At 40.8% G+C, this 22,500-nt stretch overlaps 2 protein-coding genes across 2 annotated transcripts in view; both read left to right on the plus strand.

Moving 5' to 3' along the window:
- Positions 1-7,190, plus strand: part of LOC309397263 (uncharacterized protein) — a 9,940-nt gene extending 2,750 nt beyond the window's left edge. The window contains 5 exon segments of the mRNA XM_081963123.1: positions 1-51; positions 3,655-3,842; positions 4,209-4,367; positions 5,739-5,846; positions 6,992-7,190. The exon segment at positions 1-51 is cut by the window's left edge and continues 1 nt beyond it. Coding sequence (XP_081819249.1) covers positions 1-51; positions 3,655-3,842; positions 4,209-4,367; positions 5,739-5,846; positions 6,992-7,105 — 620 coding nt within the window. The 3' untranslated portion in view covers positions 7,106-7,190.
- A 3,804-nt stretch (positions 7,191-10,994) lies between these two features.
- On the plus strand, positions 10,995-22,164 carry LOC309397264 (C-signal-like). The gene is made up of 8 exons (XM_081963124.1): positions 10,995-11,132; positions 12,050-12,269; positions 15,385-15,436; positions 16,512-16,699; positions 17,031-17,189; positions 18,965-19,072; positions 20,050-20,157; positions 21,880-22,164. The coding sequence occupies exons 2-8, from the start codon at positions 12,114-12,116 to the stop codon at positions 21,991-21,993; spliced, it is 885 nt and encodes a 294-aa protein (XP_081819250.1). The 5' UTR covers positions 10,995-11,132; positions 12,050-12,113; the 3' UTR covers positions 21,994-22,164.
- Positions 22,165-22,500: the final 336 nt, after the last annotated feature.

Below are 22,500 nucleotides of genomic sequence, written 5' to 3' on the forward strand. Positions count from 1 at the left end.
AGCTAAGAGAGATGGTTTGCAGATATCCGAATCTGGTAGTGTTGCAATTAGGTAAGTTTCAAGAGCCATGTGAAAATGGGACAGATTTGGTAGTAGAGGAAATTTCAGAGTAACCAATTGAAAGTTATTCTTGGAATTGATCAAAGCTGTAAATATCATTGGTTGGTTTCATGAAAGTCAGCTCCTCAGAGAGAAAAGAATGTAACTTACATGCCTCCTTATGTTAGAACTGCTTTCTCCAGGGAATATTTTGAATAATGAGGGCTCGTGGTAAATGTTTGCTGTTAAAGGGTGTTCCCTTTACAGAATGTGCAGCTTTGGTGTTGAAAGACTTCACACATACAGTATACTGTTGATATGATCAAATGATTAATCAATAATCTCAGTTGTTGTTCGTGGTGGTTGTGGTTTGGTTCACTGTGGTTTCTTTGAGTTGGCATAGATTGTTGTGTGATCCTCGGTTCAAAGAAGACGAACTGCTCCCCCTTTCAAGAAGTCAACTGCCAGATAAAACTCCATTTATGGCCATCTGACATACGGTAACTCCTGCACCTCTCTGCTTTGAGAAGGGAAGGAGACTCTTCCGGTTCCGGCGGCTACGGCGACAGGCAAGCCTTTGCCTGCTCCCGCTCTCCCGGTGGGCTTCCCCCGCTTCTGGGGGGGCACAGGACGCCCCGGAGAGGCGTCCTGCCGAGGGAACGGCTCGCGGAGGGTCCTGGCGTCGGCGGCGGCTGGCGGGGGCTTCTCCGCTTCGTTCTAGGCATCGGGGAGCAGTTTTGGAGGGCGCGCGTGCGTCTCGCTCCATGCCGATCGGAGAACGCACTCTTGAACGAAGCAGCGGCAGTATGGTGAGAGGCTTCCTTTCTTCATTCCCTCTTCTTTTGAATTGATGGACTTTTCAGCACTTTTAAAAAGTTAAACTTTCGGATCCTTGCTAGAGGTGCGGCTAGAGGGAGGGGGATTTCCCCCCCTCCCTTGGACAAGCGGCTTGAGAAGATTTTGCTTTCACCCCCAGGGGAAGGAGGAGGGGGGAGAGCCAACTAATGATGCCTCACCCCCATAAAAGTGACTTTCATTGGACTTAGCTCCAGAACTTATGGGTGAACTGAGAACTTTCTGAACTTTAAAATTTTTATTATGCCTCTGAGCCCAAAGCTGGCAGGGCAAGATGGCACACTTCCGTTGTCTTCATGAACTGTGAAACCTGACTCCACCTTTAAAATTCAGGCTTCCGGTCTTTGTCTCCGAGTCACCCAGAGGAATCTCTTGTGGATTGTTATTTTCTGAACTCTTTGGAGAAAAAACTTTCATCTATCGCTAGAGTGACTAAAGAAACTCCCACCTGTTTGGATCCTCTGCCTTCTGAATTCGCCTGCCTGCTCTACTTCTACAGCTGCCCAGTTTCTACTCTGACTGATCTCCTTGCTTCATAAACCATGTCTCCAAAAAGACCACCTCCTGGAAAGCCTGGCTTTGCTACTTCTGCCCCAACGTCTGCAACGTCTAGTCCAGCTACACAGTCAAAGATAACAGAACTGATGCAACCCAAGACTACAGAGATAGACTTTCAACAAATGCTTCAACAAATTTTACAGGGCCAGGAGGAAATTAAGAAACAGTTAAGGGAAATGAAAGATGAAATTAAAGAGAATCAAGCCCAAATCTTTAAGAACTCACAGAGACTGGACCTTGTGGAGGGTGGGGTGGCGGAGGCGAAAGGGGGGTAGAGGCTTTACAGAAGGGGAACAAAGAACTCGACATCCAACAAATGAAAACAGAGTTTGAGAGAATGTCCTTTTATCTTAGATTTCAAAATGTAATAGAAGCAGATGGGGAAAATATAAGGGACATTATGACTAATATTTTAGCTGAATACATACACAAAGATAAACAGCAGATGGAATGGGAGATAGACCTAGCCTATAGAGTGAATTCAGCATATGCCAGAACACATAATGTACCCAGGGAGGTTCATATTAAATTCCTTAGGAAAACCACAAGAGATGAAATTCTGGGTGTACAAAGGGGGCAAACACTGACATACCACGACAGGGAGATAACCATTCTGAAGCAGATTCCCAAAAAAAATTAGGGAAAAAAGGAAAAGCTATTCGCAATTGGCGAATAAATTATACCAGAAGGGGGTGTGGTTTAGATGGTTGATGCCTGAAGGTATGCTGATATTCTGGGAGGAGACAAGAATCAGAATCAACACACCCATAGAGGCACAGGCCTTTATGGAAAAAAATAAAGCGAACCTAGAAAAAACAGAAGACACTACAACGGTCATACAGGACACGGGAGGGGCCGGAGCTCTGCCAGCGGGGGGTGAAGGGGCAACACCAAGAAAGCTCAGATCACAAAAATAAATAAGAAAACCACAATGTTATAAACAGACCGAAAGTAATAATGAATTTATAACTAGACTATATATTATAACTATATAAACTGATTGAAAATTATTTTTTCTAGAATTAATATGCTGATTTTTTATGATTATGTATTAAGGTTTGATATTTTGATGTAACCTAGGAGTCTGGAGGGAGGGGGCGTCTGCCACACTTGCAACTGCCAAAATTTGTAACCATTCCACTTACCCTTTTCCGCATAAATGTTTTAAAAAAACCAATAAAACTTCTTGGAAAAAAAAAAAGAGAAGGGAAGGAGACTATATATTTATCAAAATGAGCAGCTTTAAGATATGTGGACTTCAACTCCCGGAGCTAAACTCCAAACAGTTCCAACTCTCAGTAAATGGATGGAATCTGGTTGCCTTGGATGATTTTAGCACACAAACCTTATATTAGTTAGACTTTATATTAGTTCACAGGGTTCAGGAAGACTTCATGTGTATCTTTGTATTTTAATTATTTTATTCAATTTCTACAGTCGCCCATCTCAATGCAATTGATTCAATTGTACACCCTGGTCAGCCCTTCTTTACTCTGTTACCATCTGGTAGGAGATACAGAAGCATAGACAGTCGTATGAAAAAGCTGATGAACGGCTTCTATCCGTGGGCTGTCGGACTCCTGAAGACAATATAACGTCATAAGTATGCAGTATGACAGACGTGCAGGGCCAATGCAACATGTTCATCTTGGTGCAATATATTATACTGTAATGTAAGCACATATATGTATAGAGGATTGTGTGTGTTGTTAGCATGATTTCTGGGTTAGGGATCTTCCTTCTTTCACTGTGAGTTATTGATCTGTATTTATGTTGGGGGTGCATTAAGGGAGGCTCAGCCAATCTCATTGTACACTTGTTGTGCATTGGCAATAAAGGTTGAATTTAATTGTAGGTCAGGGTTTGACTGTTACAGGAACAGAGTCAGTTGTGAGTTTGTGCAGTAGCTTTTGGTTGTAAAGCCATGATTTGGATATGATGTGTAAAGACCGTCTGACTTTAGCCCTCTGCAGGCGTCAGTTCAGAGCCGAGAGAGAGACTAGATCAACCTGTGAGATCATAAAAGTTCTTCCTTTGAACGTTGCAGGTGGTTAGTGGCATGAAGAGACACCAAGATCTGTGGTTTCAGGAAGCTCTTTGCCTTGCAATTGCAGAACTTCATCTTGCTGAGGTTCCAATGTTTTTTTCCTTAGATGTTATGTTCAATGTTCAAAAAAACAATGTTCAATGTTTTTTCCTTAGATGTTACTAAACCTGAAACCATCCAAGCTGCTCAGAAAGAAGTGCAGAAATGTGTTGGAGAAGGTGGCCTGACCCTCCTATACAACAATGCTGGCATTTGGAACTTCAACAATCTGCAAACAGAAAATGCCAAGGATATGATGAGAGTTTATTCCGTCAATACCATTGGTCCTTTGCTGATGAGTCAGGTTTGTTTATGAACAAAACACCTTTCAATGCAAGGAAGACAGTTTTAATTAAAGAAAAAAAGATTGAGACATTGAATTCAGTATAACATGAAGGCACAGTAAGACTGTAGTGCCTCATAACAACAAAGTAGAAATTGTACATTGATTTCAGAACAGGTTGACACATTAGGGGTGGATGCTCCCTTTTAGGGAGTGTTGAAACAGAAGTTTTCCTGGCTGTGCTCAGATTAAAATAAGGCTATGTAGGTCTTGGAGAACTCTATGAAGGTCCCGTTGGAGAAGAAAACAGAAGACCTTTCCCTATCACTGTACAGCTCTTTTTCCTACATATAACTGCATCTCCTTCTCTGTTCTTCTCTCGACAAGGCATTCCTACCCCTGCTGAAGAAGGCAGCCCAGAGAAGCCCATGTCAACGGCTGAGCACCAGCAAGGCGGCTATTATTAACATGTCCAGTATTGGCGGCTCAATTGAACTCCTACCTTCTTGGCATGAGCATCCATTATTTGGATACCGCTGCTCTAAGGTACCTCATGAGTTTTCTATATGGACCTGTCTGCAGGTATTGGGACCTCCCTTTCCATCCATGAGGGTATCTGCCCGTGCTTCTGTGTCCCTAAACATGCATATTAATCCATTGCTGAGATGCAACTCTCTGTGGTGTCCCAACTCTGGGTCAGCAATGATGCTCTATTGCTCTCGTCTGTGCTCTTCTACAAGCACTTTCCCCAATTTGGATGTAGACTTCTTGCATTGAAGTGCTCCCTTCCACTTTTGAGCTCTTCCTCACAAGAACTTGGTTCAAATTCAGTGGGAAAGGATTCTCTGAAAAGGAAATTTCATTTATTTTTGACAATGAGTTACCTTTTCTGAGATACAGAAAAGAAAAAAGTAACTTGAACAGGTGGTTTTTGGCACTATCCAAATGTTACCCTTTTCATTCATTGTATGAAAGTCAACAACTCATCAAGAACAATATAAAAAAAATATAGCAGTAGGATGTTTGCCTTGGCGTGGTATAAATACATATTTGCCAAACGCAGCTACATTGGTACCTTGGTACTCAACTGCTTTGAAACTCATCAAATTTGATGCTCAATGTATTTTGACATGAAAATGTTGTCCCAATACTCGTTTGTTTGGTACTCAATGCACAAGCTAGAATGTGTTGGTGTCAGCTGCTTTGTGACTCACCACATTAGTCCTAAAGGGAACTCTTTGCCATTCATCATGATTAACCGAGGTACCATTGTATTTAATGGGAAATTGTTTTGACAGGCCAAACAGGTTATTAAGCAGACCCTGACACAGATTTTACTTGCCTGAGATGCAGAATAATGAAGTCTGTAGAGATTCTCCGTCATCCAGGTTGTGGATGTCCCAAGGGTGCTTTTTCAGGAGGCAACTGGTCTTTCTTGTTTTTTCTTTGAAGACGTTTCGCTTCCCATCCAAGAAGCTTCTTCAGATCTGACTGGATGGTGGGGAATGGAAGGATTTATATTCCTTGCAGACAGCTGGTCATTTGCCTCCTTTTAGAGGGCTGTTGAAGCACTTGGACTGTCTGCAAGGAATATAAATCCTTCCATTCCCCACTATCCAGTCAGATCTGAAAAAGCTTCTTGGATGGGAAGTGAAACGTCTTGAAAGAAAAAACAAGAAAGTCCAGTTTCTTCCTGAAAAAGCGCATTTGGGACAGAATAATTAAGATACAGATTTGTTCCTTTGTGTGACCGTAAGGAATTCTTCAGTTGTTATGCCTCATTGGCTTTTCCAGCCGCATGTAACCTATAATACACAATATAATAACTTGCGTGTACTGTTTATCTCCACCGTATCCTTCCCTTTTTTCCTTCAGTGCATTTTAACCTCATAGTTCTTTCCCCCCTCACTCTTGCAGGCTGCTTTAAACATGCTGACCAAGTGCCAGTCTCTTGGATATTCAGCCGATGGCATCATGAGTGTCGCCATGCACCCTGGATTAGTTAATACTACTCACAGTCCAGTTGTAAGTTTTTTGGGAGGCACGGAAAACCAATAAAAGAGAATATTTGCAATTCAGGGTTGAATTGAGGGGTCCTTGATGGTCTCTGAATTTGGTTGTTTTCTTGTAGACGTTTCGTTACCCAACTAAGTAACATCATCAGTGCTAGTGATGTTGTTCCCTGGCATGGATGATTAACATTGATGATGTTGATAATGTTTGGGTAATGAAAACTTCTACAAAAAAACAACCACTCTCAGAGAGCACCAAGGACTCCTTATGACATGAGAAAAGATATAACACATTCATACTTATCTATGAATCAACATAGATAGACATTTTCAAAGACATATGAATGATAAGGAAGAATATTTGTAGATCAAGGTTGAAATGAGGGTCCTTGGTGGCCTATGAGCTTGTTTGTTTTCTTGCAAACATTTCATTACCAAATTAGGGAACACCAGGACACTGATGACGTTACCTAGTTTGGGAATGAAATGTCTTCAAGAAAACAACCAACCTCAGAGAGCATTAAGGGTCCCTCACATATGAACGACTTAATGCTGAGTCCCTGAAAGTTTTGGTATTTTGATTTTTTTGTTCTTTAGTGCTTTGTTTGATGAAATAATGTGCTAGTATAAAAATAGACACATCAACCACTTCTGTTAAAGTTACCAAAGTCCAACTGTCAGGACTCCATGTAACATACCCATAGCAAACAAAACTCTGAGGCAAGTTGATTCCTCAAAGAATAAGTTTATTGGTTATTTCATATTGGCAGAGGCTGGTGAAAACCGACTCTGAATATTCCCATGCTTTTCACCTAATTAAAAGTAAAAGTTTGTCATTTCCCCAAAACAACCAGTCACATGGCCCAATCAGGATAGAGTCCAGTTGTTAGGTGACATCAGTCCCCTCCTTCCGAACAGCTGCTGAAATGTCCTTGGTTTCCAAGAGAAAGTATTTTGTTTTGACTATAATACCCCAACTATCTCTATTCCCCCCTCCCTACCCCTGTCAGTGTGTCAGCACTGAAGACTCAAAATGGCCTCATTCAGGGCAGCTTCAGGATTGACAGGGACTGCATTCTGCTGATCTGCTGATGGGAGGGTTCTGGGCTGGGCAGGATCCATTCTCTAAACTTCATGTGATCCTTTTTTCTGTGACAGCCGGAAATCAGCGTGGAAGAGAGCACTCAAGGCATCATGGCTGTGTTGTCCAAGCTTTGTGAAGAGGACAACGGAACCTTTGTGGATTATTTGGGTCATCGACTTCCCTGGTGATCCATCGGTCTCACCTTGATGTCATTGGCTCATAACAAAGTGAGAAGCAACAAATAAATAAATAAATAACTGAATGTCATGCAAATCTTGGTTTTCTTTTCTCTTTCTTTAACAAGAATTTTTTTTTAAGTTAAACCGTATTCTTCAATGCCTCATATGGGATGTGAGAGGATGAGGAATTTAACAGCTCAACCCTGTACATAATCTATTAGTTTCAAACACTTTTTCAGAACAGATTCCTCTCAAACATGTCCCTATAAACACACATATGCAAATACACACACACACACATACAAAAGTAGAGAAAAAATATCAAGCAAAAGAGAAAAGACATAGTATAAGTAATAAAACAAAAATCAGAAAACAATAAGCAAGTTCCAAACATCTTTTCAACAATTATGAAGAAACCCATTGTGCCTTTTACCTCTTCAATATTACAAAATCCCTTAGTCCATTCTTTTTTTAGTCATCAAATCCAGAATTCATTATAATTTCAATTTTTTGCCATTTCCACCAAAAATGTCCACAAGGTTTCCAGCCTTTGATACATCGTGTCCTTATATAGTGAGTATACAGCTTGTATAAAGTGTAAATGTGCTGTCCCCTCAAAATAACGCAACACACGGCCATTAATGTCTAAAGTGCTGCCAACAAAAGTGAGTACTCACTTTCAAGGCCTTGAGCCAGCACTGTCCGAAGACATTTCCGTGGTCATGTGGCTAGCATGACATCACAGACCACTGTTACTTTCCCACTGAGCACTGTTACTTTAACAGAGCACTTTTACTTTCCCACTATTTATTTATTATTTGCATACTTTCAAATGCTAGGTTGGTAGGAGCTGAGGAGAGGACAGGAGCTTACCCTATTGCATGACACTCGGATCTCAAACCTGGGCCACCTGTTTTCAGGCTAACAAGCCCAGTGTCTTAACCACTGAGCTATTGAACTTCCACAGGAAAGCCTATGAGACACACCCGAATGCAACAAAAACATTCCTTGAGGACACAAAAGTGAAGAAACGTGTATTTTAATCATTCTACATCTCATGCACATGAAAATGTGTTTCAGGGTCTTTTTAATAACCTGGCAGGCCTGTAAAAACACTATCCCATGAAATAATTGTTTTTTTTTTTTTTGCAAATACTGTTACGTATGCAAAAATAAAACTTCAAGGGTTGTAGCAAAGACCCATTTGGGTGGAGAAGGCAGCTCCAGAAACCTCTTCACCAGACCCAGATCGATCCCCCGAATGGATCCTGTCACCAGAACACTGAAAATGCAGAAATTCACTGACATTGCCATCTCTCCGTGAGCTGCAGCTTCTGCTCCCCATCTTCTTGGGAAATGTTCTTCGAAGATCTCTTCCTTTCATTGGAGGGACAATAATAAGGAACGTGACACACCCACTTTTAGAACTGTTAAAAAACCTTAATAGCCTGCCTTCAAGAGCAGCGTTACTTCTTTTAATCAAAAGAGTAATCAGCAGAATAAGAGGGAAAGATATATTACCTAAGAAGATACTTGTGGTCCTCACTTCCATCCACAGCATCAACATACCTGACAGGATTTGTGATTTTGGGTGAATCCATGACAAATTGAAGACATAACTGATGCCTGCATGGAAAGAGGAGCTGGCGAACAGGTAAGTTCCCCATAATTTCTCTCTGGAGCAAGGACAGGACCAGGGTTGCCCCAAAGTGCTCCATACAGTGGCTCCCCATAAGGAGACCATAAGACAGCAGTCTTTGGCATGTTTAAAAAGCTCTGGAAGTCAGGGAAAAATGATTTCACTACCTAAACTGTAGTTTGGTGTCCGCAAAAGAACTCTGTGTTTGCATATTTTCTTTCTAGAAACGCCCAGCCTAGAAGGGGCCTTAAAACAACGACCAGATTCAAAGTTCAAATGAAACAACATTCCTTGTTTCTACCTGGAAGGAGTGTCCGAAGATTATTTGCAGGGCATTTCAGGGACAGGTATGTATATAAAACTCACACAAACTCACACAAACACGAAGCCAAAAACACCAGCCTGAAGATGGCGAGTGAGACCTCGCCAAAACATTGCCAAGACAATCTCAATCTTACATGGGAAATGACCCGAATACAACAAGACCAGCATACCTCCAACCGTGAAAATCTACAAAAACAAAACAATGTGGCCAAACCATGAAAGTGTCATCAACATATCTAAACCAGAGTTTGGGTTTGTGTTCAAACTAACGCCTTAGATAAATCTGAACACAAAGCCAAACTCTGCCTCAGATATGTTGATGACACTTTCGTGATTTGACCACACGGGAAAGAAAAACTGGACAACTTCCTCACACATCTCAACAGCCTACATTCCAAAATACAATTCACTATGGAAATAGAAACAAACAAACAACTTCCCTTTCTGGACATCCTAATCTACAAAAATCCTAATGGCTCCCTAGGACACTACCATCTACTGGAAAAAAAAACCCACACCAACGGCTACTTAAACGGACAATCCCAGCAGCACCCTGCACAGATCAACTCTATAGCCAAGACCCTCATCTCCAGAACCAAATGCCTAGTCAACAAAGACCACCTGAAAACTGAATTACACACTCTCACAAACATATTAATCTCCAACGGATTCCAAAGAAAAACAATTACCAATCTAATCCAAAGGGAGACTCTCCGCAAAAACCGAGACACAGAACAGGACAACGGCATCACCCTCCTCCCTTACATCAAAGGAACCACACATAAACTCAGCAAAATTCTCCACAAACACAATATCAAGACAGCCTTCAACACTAACCAAAAAATAGCCAACATCTTAAGAAACCCCAAAGAAAAATCCAGCTAGAAAACCAAGGAGTCTACGAAATACCATGAAAAATATGCCCTGCAATATAGATAGGACAAACAAACAGGAGAATAAATGCATGCATCGCAAAACACAAGAAAGCAGTAAGAAAAAAAGAAAAAACTTCCTCCCTTTTCCAGCACCCTAAAGCTACAGGACATGAAATTAATGTTGAAGGAACCAGGTTAATCTCCAAAACTGAACACTTTTATTATTTATTTATTTTATTTATTTATTGGCGTTTATATACCGCCCCCTATCCCGAAAGGGACTCGGGGTGGTGTACAGTCCGCATCAAAAGATTAAAACATAGTAATAACTACATAAATACATGTATGAGAGGAGGATAAAATGTGCCAAACTGTACAGCTAAATAAATAAATTGATACAAAAGTTTAAAATCCCAATGTCATATCAGGTTAAGTTTAAAACACTATCCCTCTAAAAACCAGTAAGAATGTGTATGCCAGGAGGTAGACGTTATAAATTATGCCAAACCAGCCAGTCGGAACAGGTGTGTCTTCAGTTTCTGTCGGAAGGAGCGGAGGTCAGTAGTAGTTCTAATGTCGGGGGGGAGGTCATTCCAGAGGGTTGGGCCCATCACAGAGAAGGCCCTACTCCTCGGTGTCGCCCGTTGGCATTGCCTCGTGGACGGCACCAGGAGAAGGCCCTCCCTGTGAGAGCGAATTGGCCGCAGGGATGTATGTGGGAGGATGCGATCCCGCAGGTAACTCTTCAACAAGAGAATAATTATGGAAGCTATCAAAATAGAGAAACACCCCCACAACATGAATAAACATGACGATACCTCCCGCCTACCAGACATCTGGAAATCAGCCCTAATCAACAAACGAGCCCCACCCACCACCCACGCCGTTACAACACGAAACAACAACGGACACACAACCAGCACCAATCAGCACCAATCTACCAATCATGATACAGCCACACATCCAATCTATACACTTACTGAAACAAAGCCAGCACTCCACCCCCCCCCCCCAAGATTTATAGAAAGACGGCAGCTCCGGCCACGCTTTAAGCCAAAAACACCAGCGTGAGGATGGCGAGTTGTAACATGCACAAGGATGGATCAATACTGAAACACCCACAGTAGAGGAATGGAGTGCGAAAATAGCAAGTGTGGCAGAAATGGGAAAACTCAGCTGTCTGAGTAAGGACAAAAGAGTAAGTAATTTTATAAAGACTGTGGTGGACATTTTTGATGGAAATGGCAAAAAAATGAAATAATAATGAATTCTGGATTTGATGACTAAAAAAAGAATGGACTAAGGGATTTTGTAATATTGAAGAGGTAAGAGGGACAATGAGTTTCTTTTTGATTGTTGAAAAGATGTTTGGAAGTTGCTTATTTTTGTTTCTTTAATTATCTTTCTTCTCTCTTTTACTTGATTTTTTTCTCTACTTTTGTGTGTGTGTGTGTTTGTGGATTTGCATATATTTATAGGGGTATGTTTGAGAGGGATAGGTCTGAAAAAAGTGTTTGAAACTAATAGATTATGTACAGGTTTGATATAAAGTTCAATTAATCATCTTCTCACATTGCATATGAGGCATTGAAGAATACTGGTTAATTTTTTTTAATAAAACCCTTCTGAAAGAAAGAGAAAACAAAAACAAGATTTTCATGACATGGGGCGTGGCAGGTGTGGGTCGCTACCAGTTCCAGGGACCCAGCCTGCCAAGCTACTAATGGTTCAGCCAAACCGGTCTGAACCGGTAGGACCCACCACTAATTATGCCTCATCCTATCACATTTCATATGAGGCACTGAAGAATACTGGTTAATTTTTTTTAAAAGTCCTTCTGAAAGAAAGAGAAAGGGAAACCAAGTTTTTCATGACATTCAGTTATTTATTTGTTGCTTCTGCCTTTATTATGAGTCAATGACATTAAGGTGAGACATCTTTAGATCTTTTGAGGAATAGTATTTATTAATAAATTTGTTGGCTGTCAACTCCCAATGACTCTAGCTGGCTAATTTAGTTATTACAAAAAACAGCAAACTAATTTAATAATAAATGGAATTCTCAAAAGATCTAAAGATGGGTGTTGTTCATTCATTACAATGTTACCGCCCACAGTGAAAAGAGGCATTTGAAACAAACAATTGAGCAAGTTGGAAGCAGCAGCTGCAGTCCTGAAGAGATGGCACGGCCAGTTGATTTCTGCGTTTTCAGCGTTCTGGTGACAGGATCCGATCGGGGGATCGGCCTGGGTCTGGTGAAGAGGTTTCTGGAGCTGCCTTCTCCACCCAAATGGGTCTTTGCTACAACCCTGGACCTGGAGGGAGAAGAAACCAAGGTAAGAGTGAGTTAGCACAGAATAGATTGGAAATAGTGGTTCAGGGTTTGAACTGAGGATGAATATCAACCTTTCACTTTAAACATCTCAGCAATATTCTGATCCACGTATGTTTACACTCCAATTATATTTTTTTCCTTTTGCAGCAGGCAGTAAAATGCAGATGGAATTCATTCTGTTTAAACAGGATAGAGTTCCCCTTTTCTTATTTCCCTTTCCTTAAATTCTATTGGGGTTATTATGTATTAGTGTATTAATTTTGTAAATAACGTATTAATTTGTTTCACTGTATAATCCCCATTGGTTTTTTCATCTCTATAGCATAGTTTTTCTTATAATCAACCCAAAAATTGGTTTATTAAAAAAACAATGCCATTCAAAGCAGAGGAATAAAGTTAAGTAGAGGAAAATAGGAAGCAGCATAAACTAAGGCATAGTGCAAGAGGTAAATGAGGCAGTGAAAAGAAGATGTAATGAGCTTCCGGTTCCGGCGGCTACGGCGACAGGCAGATCGCTGCCTGCTCCAGCTCTCCCGGTGGGCTTCCCCCGCTTCTGGGGGGGCACAAGACGCCTTGGAGGGGCGTCTTGCCGAAGGAACGGCTCGCGGAGGGTCCTGGCGTCGGCGGCGGCTGGCGGGGGCTCCTCCGCTTCGTTCTAGGCATCGGGGAGCAGTTTTGGAGGACGTGCGTGCGCACGCGTCTCGCCCCATGCCGATCGGAGAACACACTTCCGAACGAAGCAGCGGCAGTATGGTGAGAGGCTTCCTTTCTGCATTCCTTCGCTTTTGAATTGATGAACTTTTCAGCACTTTTAAAAAGTTAAACTTTCGGATCCCTGCTAGAGGTGCGGCTAGAGGGAGGGGGATTTCCCCCCCTCCCTTGGACAAGCGGCTTGAAAAGACTTTCCTTCCATCCCCAGAGAGGAGGAGGGGGGAGAGCCAACTAATGATGCCTCACCCCTATAAAAGTGATTTTCATTCGACCTAGCTCCAGAACTAATGGATGAACTGAGAACTTTTTGAACTTTTAAAAATTTTACTATGCCTCTGAGCCCAAAGCTGGCAGGGCAAGATGGCACACTTCCGTTGTCTTCATGAACTGTGAAACCTGACTCCACCTTTAAAATTCAGGCTTCCGGTCTTTGTCTCCGAGTCACCCAGAGGAATTTCTTGTGGATTGCTACTTTCTGAACTCTTTGGAGAAAAAAACTTTCATCTACTGCTAGAGTGACTAAAGAAACCCCCATCTGTTTGAATCCTCTGCCTTCTGAACTCGCCTGCCTGCTCTACCTCTCCAGCTGCCCAGTCTCTACTTTGACTGATCTCCTTGCTTCATAAACCATGTCTCCAAAAAGACCACCTCCTGGAAAGCCTGGCTTTGCTACTTCTGCTCCAACGTCTGCAACGTCTAGTCCAGCTACACAGTCAAAGATATCAGAACTGATGCAACCCAAGACTACAGAGATAGACTTCCAACAAATGCTTCAACAAATTTTACAAGGCCAGGAGGAAATTAAGAAACAGTTAAGGGAAATGAAAGATGAAATTAAACAGAATCAAGCCCAAATCTTTAAGAACTCACAGAGACTGGACCTTGTGGAGGGTGGGGTGGTGGAGGCGAGGGGGGGGTAGAGGCCTTACAGAAGGGGAACAAAGAACTTGACATCCAACAAATGAAAGCAGAGTTTGAAAGAATGTCCTTTTATCTTAGATTTCAAAATGTAATAGAAGCAGATGGGGAAAATATAAGGGACATTATGACTAACATTTTAGCTGAATACATACACAAAGATAAACAGCAGATGGAATGGGAGATAGATCTAGCTTATAGAGTGAATTCAGCATATGCCAGAACACATAATGTACCCAGGGAGGTTCATATTAAATTTCTTAGGAAAACCACAAGAGATGAAATTCTGGGTGTACAAAGGGGGCAAACACTGACATACCACGATAGGGAGATAACCATTCTAAAGCAGATTCCCAAAAAAATTAGGGAAAAAAGGAAAAGCTATTCGCAATTGGCGAATAAATTATACCAGAAGGGGGTGTGGTTTAGATGGTTGATGCCTGAAGGTATGCTGATATTCTGGGAGGAGACAAGAATCAGAATCAACACACCCATAGAGGCACAGGCCTTTATGGAAAAAAACAAAGCGAACCTAGAAAAAACAGATGACACTACAACGGTTATACAGGACACGGGAGGGGCCGGAGCTCTGCCAGCGGGGGGTGAAGGGGCAACACCAAGAAAGCTCAGATCACAAAAATAAATAAGAAAACCACAATGTTATAAACAGACCGAAAGTATTAATGAATTTACAACTAGACTATATATTATAATTATATAAACTGATTGAAAAGTATTTCTTCTAGAATTAATATGCTGATTTTTTTTATGACTATGTAATAAGGTTTGATATTTTGATGTAACCTAGGAGTCTGGAGGGAGGGGGCGTCTGCCATACTTGCAACTGCCAAAATTTGTAACTATTCCACTTACCCTTTTCCGCATAAATGTTTTTAAAAAAACCAATAAAACTTCTTGAAAAAAAAAAGAAAAAAAAGAAAAGAAAAGAAGATGTAATTAAATCTAAATCATGTCAACAAAATTCATTACAGTTCTCTATGATTTGTTTATCCTTTCCCATGGGCAAGCCACCTCATAAATATTCTGTTTCATGTATTGCATCCCTAGAAAACAAAATGTGAGTAGATCAAGTTGCTTCCTCCTAATGGACTTTTTTCCTCCTAATTGTCCAGATAAACATTGTCTGCTATTTTACAAAATAAGACTCAGAGTTCAAGGGTTAATTCAGGACCATTAATCTCATAGTGAGGGGTTCCATTTAAAAAGCTTTGGATCTGCAGTAGAGTGAGGAAGATTTTGGGGGGAGCAATACATGGTTGGGTTAAGTTGAATGGACTAAGATACTAACTTGCATCAAGCCTTAATTTAATTTGTTTTGTTTTGTTCAGTCAGAGATGTTCCACATTTAATGACAGAGAAATCACGTTCCTACTTTTCAGATTATCTTCTGTGGCATCCAGCTCATATCGTTATCTGTGAATTTTAACTCACAGAAAAATCTAAGATCTTTGTTTTTCCTCCTCCAGGAGCTAAGAGAGATGGTTTGCAGATATCCGAATCTGGTGGTGTTGCAATTAGGTAAGTTTCAAGAGCCATGTGAAAATGCGACAGATTTGGTAGTAGAGGAAAGTCCAGAGTAACCAATTGAAAGTTATTCTTGGAACTGATCAAAGCTGTAAATATCATTGGTTGGTTTCATGAATGTCAGCTCCTTAGAGGGAAAAGAATGTAACTTACATGCTTCCACATGTTAGAACTGCTTTCTCCAGGGAATATTTTGAATAACGAGGTCTCGTGGTAAATATTTGCTGTTAAAGAGTGCTCCCTTTAGAGAAAGTGCAGCTTTGGTGTTAAAAGACGTAATACATATACTGTTGATATGATCAGATGATTAAGCAATAATCTCAGTTGTTGTTGGTGGTTGTGGTTTGGTTCACTGTGCTTTCTTTGAGTTGGCGTAGAGTGTTGTGTGACCCTCAGTTCAAAGAAGATGAACTGCTCCCCATTTCCAAGAGGTGGGCAGTGAGATAAAGATGCTCCATTCATGGGCTTCTGACATAAGGCAACATCTGCATCTCTCTGCTTTGAGAAAGGAAGGAGATTGTACATAAGAACGTTTGCCAAAATGAGCAGCTTTAAGATATGTGGACTTCAACTCCCAGAGTTGAACTCCAAACTGTTCCAACAGTCAGAAAACTGATGGAATCTGCTTGCCCAGCAGACAAACTTTATATTAGTTAGACTTTATGTTAGTTCATAGGAAGACCTCACATGTATCTTTGCATTTTAATTGTTTTATTCAATTTCTATTGTCATCCATCTCAATGCAATTGATTCAATTGTTGGGCAGTTTTTGAGAGTTGAAGAAACAGAGTCAAAAGATACTGCAGAGTTTGTGCAGTAGCTTTTGGTTATAAAGCCAAGATTTAGATGATCTGTAAGGATCATCTGACTTTAGCCCTCTGTGGGTGTCAGTTCAGAGCCGAGAGAGAGACTAGATCAACCTGTGAGATCATAAAAGTTCTTCTTTTGAATGTTGAAGGTAGTTAGTGGCATCAAGAGACACCAAAATCTGTGGTTTCAGGAAGCTCTTTGCCTTGCAATTACAGAACTTCATGTTGCAGCTGTTGCAATAACCTTGTTTTTTCTTTAGATGTTACTAAACCTGAAAGCATCCAAGCTGCTCAGAAAGAAGTGGAGAAATGTGTGGGAGAAGGTGGCCTGACCCTCCTATACAACAACGCTGGCATTTGGAACTTCAACAATCTGCAAACAGAAAATGCAAAGGATATGATGAGAGTCTATTCCGTCAATACCATTGGTCCTTTGCTGATGAGTCAGGTTCATTGATGAACAATGCAAGGAAGACTGCTTTAATCAAAGAAAAAAGATTGAGCCATTGAATTATATATAACACGAGGGCATGGAAACACTGCAGTGCCTCAAAAGAATGAAGTAGAAATTGTTCATAGATTTGGGAACAGGTTGACACATTAGGGGTGGATGCTCCCTTTTAGGAAGTGTTGGAACATAGGAGTTTTCCTGGCTGTGCTCAGATTAGGATAAGTCTATGAAGGTCCCCTTGGAGGAGATGGAAGACCTTTCCCTGTCATTGCACTGCTCCTTTTCCTACATATAACTGCAGCTCCTTCTTTGTTCTTCTCTCTACAAGGCATTCCTACCCCTGCTGAAGAAGGCAGCCCGGAGAAGCCCATGCCAAGGGCTGAGCACCAGCAAGGCGGCCATCATTAACATGTCCAGCTTTGTAGCCTCAATTGAACTTATGTCTAATTTTGACCGATATCAAGTAATTGGATACCGCTGCTCTAAGGTACCTCATGAGTTTTCTATATGGACCTGTCTGCAGGTATTGGGACCTCCCTTTCCATCCATGAGGGCATTTGCCCATGCTTCTGTGTCCCTAAACATGCATATTAATCCATTCCTGTGATGCAACCCTGTGTGGTGTCCCAGCTCTGGGTCAGCAATGATGCTCTATTGCTCTCGTCTGTGCTCTTCTACAAGCACTTTCCCCAATTTGGATGTAGACTTCTTGCATTGAAGTGCTCCCTTCCACTTTTGAGCTCTTCCTCACAAGAACTTGGTTCAAATTCAGTGAGAAAGGATTCTTTGAAAAAGAAATTTCATTCATATTTTTGAGAATTGTAAGGACTGAGATTTAGAAAAGAAAGAAGTGCCTTGAATAGGTTGTTTTTGGTACTACCCAAATGTTACCGTTTCCATTTATTGTATAAAAGTCAACAACTCATCAAGAACAATATGAAAAAATATAGCCGTGGGAATGTTTGCCTTGGCGTGGTATAAATACTTATTTGCCAAACGCAGCTACATTGGTACCTTGGTACTCAACTGCTTTGAAACTCATCAAATTTGGTGCTCAATGTATTTTGACATGAAAATTTTCCCCGGGTACTCGTCATTTCTTTTTTTTGTTTTTTTTTAAACAAAATTTTATTGGTTTTTAAGAAAATAAAAGGGAAAGGGGTATTGGAATGGGTTACAAATTTTGGCAGTTACAATATGTAGAAGGTGTCCCCGCCCCCCGTACTCATAGTATTCATTTAAACAAATGAATTATGAATTATTTGTCAGCATGTAAATTCAGATAATAATTTCAATCAATTTATATCAAACCGACTTCCTTATTCATTTTTGTGATCTGAGTTTTCTTGGTATTGCCCCTTCTCCCCCCGGCAGCAGGGCTCCGGCCCCTCCCGTCTCTTGTATGTCTGGTGTAGGATCATCAGGTTTATCTAGGAGTGCTTTATTTTTTTCCATAAAGGCCTGAGCCTCTATGGTTGTATTAATTCTAACTCTTGTGTCCTCCCAGAATATTAACATACCTTCAGGCATCAGCCATCTGAACCACATCCCCTTCTGGTATAACTTCTTCACTAATTGCAAATAGTTTTTTCTTTTCTCTCTCACTTTCTTGGGGTTCTGTGTCAGAATGGTTATTTCTCTATCTTGATATTTCAACACTTGCCCCCTTTGTGCACTCAGAATCTCATCTCTTGTGGTCTTTCTGAGAAATTTAATATGTACCTCCCTGGGTACGTTATGTGTTCTAGCATATACTGAATTTACTCTATAAACCAGAACAAATTCCCACCCCATCTGATGTTTTTCTTTTTGAATGTATTCAGCCAAGAAGCTTCTTCAGATCTGACTGGATGGTGAAAATGGAGGGATTTATATTCCTTGCAGACAGCTGGTCATTTGCCTCCTTTTACAGGGCTGTTGAAGTACTTGGACTTCAAGGACTGCAAGGAATATAAATCCTTCCATCCAGTCAGAGCTGAAGTAGCTTCTTGGATGAGAAGCAAAATGTTTTGAAGAAAAAACAAGGAAGTCCAGTTTCCTCCTGAAAAAGCACCTTTGGAAGAGAATAATTAAGTTACAGATTTGTTCCTTTGTGTGACCTCAAGGAATTCTTCAGTTCTTATGCCTCTTAGGCCTTTCCAGCTGTGTGTAACCTATAATATACAATATAATATCCTGCGTGTACTGTTTATCTCCACCGTATCCTTCCCTTTTTTCCTTCAGTGCATTTTAACCTCATACTTCTCCCCCCCCCTCTTGCAGGCTGCTCTGAACATGCTGACAAAGTGCCAGTCTCTTGAATATTCAGCCGATGGCATCATGAGTGTCGCCATGCACCCTGGAGTAGTTAATACTACTCAGAACCCAATTGTAAGTTTTTCTTTTCGGCATGGAAAACCAATAAAGGAGAATACTTGCAGGACAAATGAGGATCCTTGGTGGTGTATGAGTTTAATATCTGCAACTCACAAGGCCTGCTCATCCATGGTCAACTTAACTAACTCAAATTTAGAGATTTATTCAATACTTTGCATCATCACCCAATATAGGGGCTGGGCTTTTACACTGTACCTTCATAAGCCAAAAATCTGAAGCTTCTTCAGATCTGACTGGATGGTGGGGAATGGAAGGATTTATATTCCTTGCAGAGAGCTGGTCATTTGCATCCTTTTAGAGGGACGTTGAAGCACTTGGACCAGGGATGAATTGCAAACATTTTGCAACCTGAACCGGTAGTAAAAAATGCTACTGGCTCCCAGAACAGGTAGTAAAAAAACCTAAAAAAAAAAAGTTCCCATGAACACACGTCACACAGCTGATCTATGGAACTTTTTTTTCCCTTTTTAAGCATTTTTTTTTACTACAGGTTCTCTGGAAACGGAGGGATGGGGGGTACATTCTTACTCCCAGCTGGCTTCCCTGAGGCCTGCTAGACCAAAAACGGGGGTGGGGGGTCCAGCCCTGTTCCAGCAGGGAGTTTCTGTCTTTTGATCCTCCCGTCACATGACTTCATGGTCACATGACCCCACCAAGCCTTCCTTCCATTCCTCCCTATCCATTCGGAACTGAAGAAGCTTCTTGGATGGGAAGTGGAAGGAAAAACCATGAAAGTCCCGTTGCCACCTGAAAAAGCACCTTTGGGAGAGAATAAATAGGATACAGATTTGTTCCTTTGTGTGACCTCAAGGAATTCTTCAGTTGGTGTGCTTCACAGGCCTTTCCAGCCCTGTGTAACCTTTAATATACAATATAATATCCTGCGTGTACTGTTTATCTCCACCGTATCCTTCCCTTTTTTCCTTCAGTGCATTTCCCCCTCATAGTTCTTCCCCCCCCCACTCTTGCAGGCTGCTCTGAACATGCCGATCAAGTGCCAGTCTCTTGGATATTCAGCCGATGGCATCATGAGTGTCGCCATAAACCCTGGAGTAGTTAATGCTACTCAGAACCCAATTGTAAGTTTTTCTTTTTGGCATGGAAAACTAATAAAGGAGAATATTTGCAATTCAGGGTTGAATTGTGGGGTTCTTGGTCCTCTCTGAATTTGGTTGTTTTCTTGTAGACGTTTTGTTACCCAACTAAGTAACATCATCAGTGCTAGTGATGTTGTTCCCCGGAACAGATGATTAACATTGATGATGTTACCTAGTTTGGGTAATGAAAACGTCTACAAGAAAACAACCAAGCTCAGAGAGCACCAGGGACTCCTTATGACATGAGAAAAGATGTAACACATTCATACTTATCTATGAATCAACATAGATAGACATTTTCAAAGACATATGAATGATAAGGAAGAATATTTGTAGATCAAGGTTGAAATGAGGGTCCTTGGTGGTCTATGAGCTTGTTTGTTTTCTTGCAAACATTTCATTACCAAATTAGGGAACACCAGGACACTGATGACGTTACCTAGTTTGGGAATGAAATGTCTTCAAGAAAACAACCAACCTCAGAGAGCATTAAGGGTCCCTCACATATGAACAACTTAATGATGTCCCTGAAAGTTTTGGTATTTTGATTTTTTGGCTCTTTAGTGCTTTGGTTGATGAAATAATGTGCTAGTATAAAAATAGACACATCAAGCACTTCTGTTAAAGTTACACTACATGTTGAATTAGAGCATTGAATGAGGTGTAAAGACAGTGAAGGAACAGACATTTTAACTCAGCAAACTGAACAATCTTCCCCTATAAAAGTTAAAATCCATTTTCTCTTAAAAGGAAATCTACTAAATCAGACCTTCTCATGTTTGAATCCCTTCCAATGGTGATTCTCCCTATTTGCAGAGCACTCTTTCTGCAGGAAAACATATGCTTATATACGAAATGAGAAGGACTCAGTCCATGTCATACATGAGATTCAAAGCAGGGTTGACACATTTCTTTCGAAAATCATAACGGGGGAAGATTCACATAGAAAAGCAAATAATAAGAGTTCCTCTTTACAAATGTTAGAAGTAATATTAACGACTTAGTATCTGCAACTTCCAAGGCCTGCTCATCCATGGTCAACTTAACTAACCCACGTTTAGGGATTTACATGATGCTTTGCATCATCACCCACCATAGGGGCTGGGCTTTTACACTGTACCTTCATAAGCCAAAATGAGATTGGCCTGTTTTAATACAAATCCTTCTCTATATTAGAATCCTTCTCTTGACTATATTTATATTTATATTTATAGTCAAGAGGTCCAACTCCCAGGGCTCCAAGTAACATACCCATAGCAAACGAAACTCTGAGGCTGGTTGATTCCTCAAAGAATAAGTTTATTGGATATGTCATATTGGCACAGGCTGGTGAAAACCGACACTGAATATTCCCCTACATTTCACCTAACTAAAAGTAAAGGTTTGTCACTTTCCAAAAACAACCAGTCACATGGCCCAATCAGGATAGAGTCCAGTTGCTAGGTGACATCGGTCCCCTCCTTCTGAACACCTGCTGGAATGTCCTTGGTTCCCAAGAGAAAGTATTTTGTTTTGACTATAATGCCCCAACTATTTCTATTCCCCCCTCCCTATCCCTCGGCTCCAGGGTGTCAGCACTGAAGTCTCAAAATGGCCTCATTCAGGATTGACAGGAACTGCATTCTGCTGATCTGCTGATGGGAGGGTTCTGGGCTGGGCAGGATCCATTCTCTAAACTTCATGACATCCTTTTTTCTGTGACAGCCGGAAATCAGCGTGGAAGAGAGCACTCAAGGCATCATGGCTGTGTTGTCCAAGCTTTGTGAAGAGGACAACGGGACCTTTGTGGATTATTTGGGTCATCGACTTCCCTGGTGATCCATCAGTCTCACCTTGATGTCATTGACTCATAATAAAGTGAGAAGCGACAAATAAATAAATAACTGAATGTAATGAAAATCTTGTTTTTGTTTTGTCTTTCTTTCATAAGGGTTTTTTTAAAAAATTAACCAGTATTCTTCAACATCTCATATGCAATGTGAGAGGATGAGGAATTGAACCTTAGCTCAAGCCTGTACATAATCTATTTGTTTCAAACACTTTTTTCAGAACATATTCCTCTCAAACATGTCCCTATCAACACACACATGCAAAAGTAGAGAGAAAAATCAAGTAAAAGAGAAAAGAAAGATATTTAAAGAAACAAGAATCAGAAAAAATAAGCAAGTTCCAAACATCTTTTCAACAATTATAAAGAAACTCATTGTCCCTCTTACCTCTTCAATATTACAAAATTCCTTAGTCCATTCTTTTTTTAGTCATCAAATCCAGAATTCATTATTATTTCATTTTTTTGACATTTCCATAAAAAATGTCCCATGAACA

Source organism: Natrix helvetica (assembly GCF_964273705.1).
Source record: "Natrix helvetica genome assembly, chromosome: 10".
Lineage (NCBI taxonomy): Eukaryota > Metazoa > Chordata > Lepidosauria > Squamata > Natricidae > Natrix > Natrix helvetica.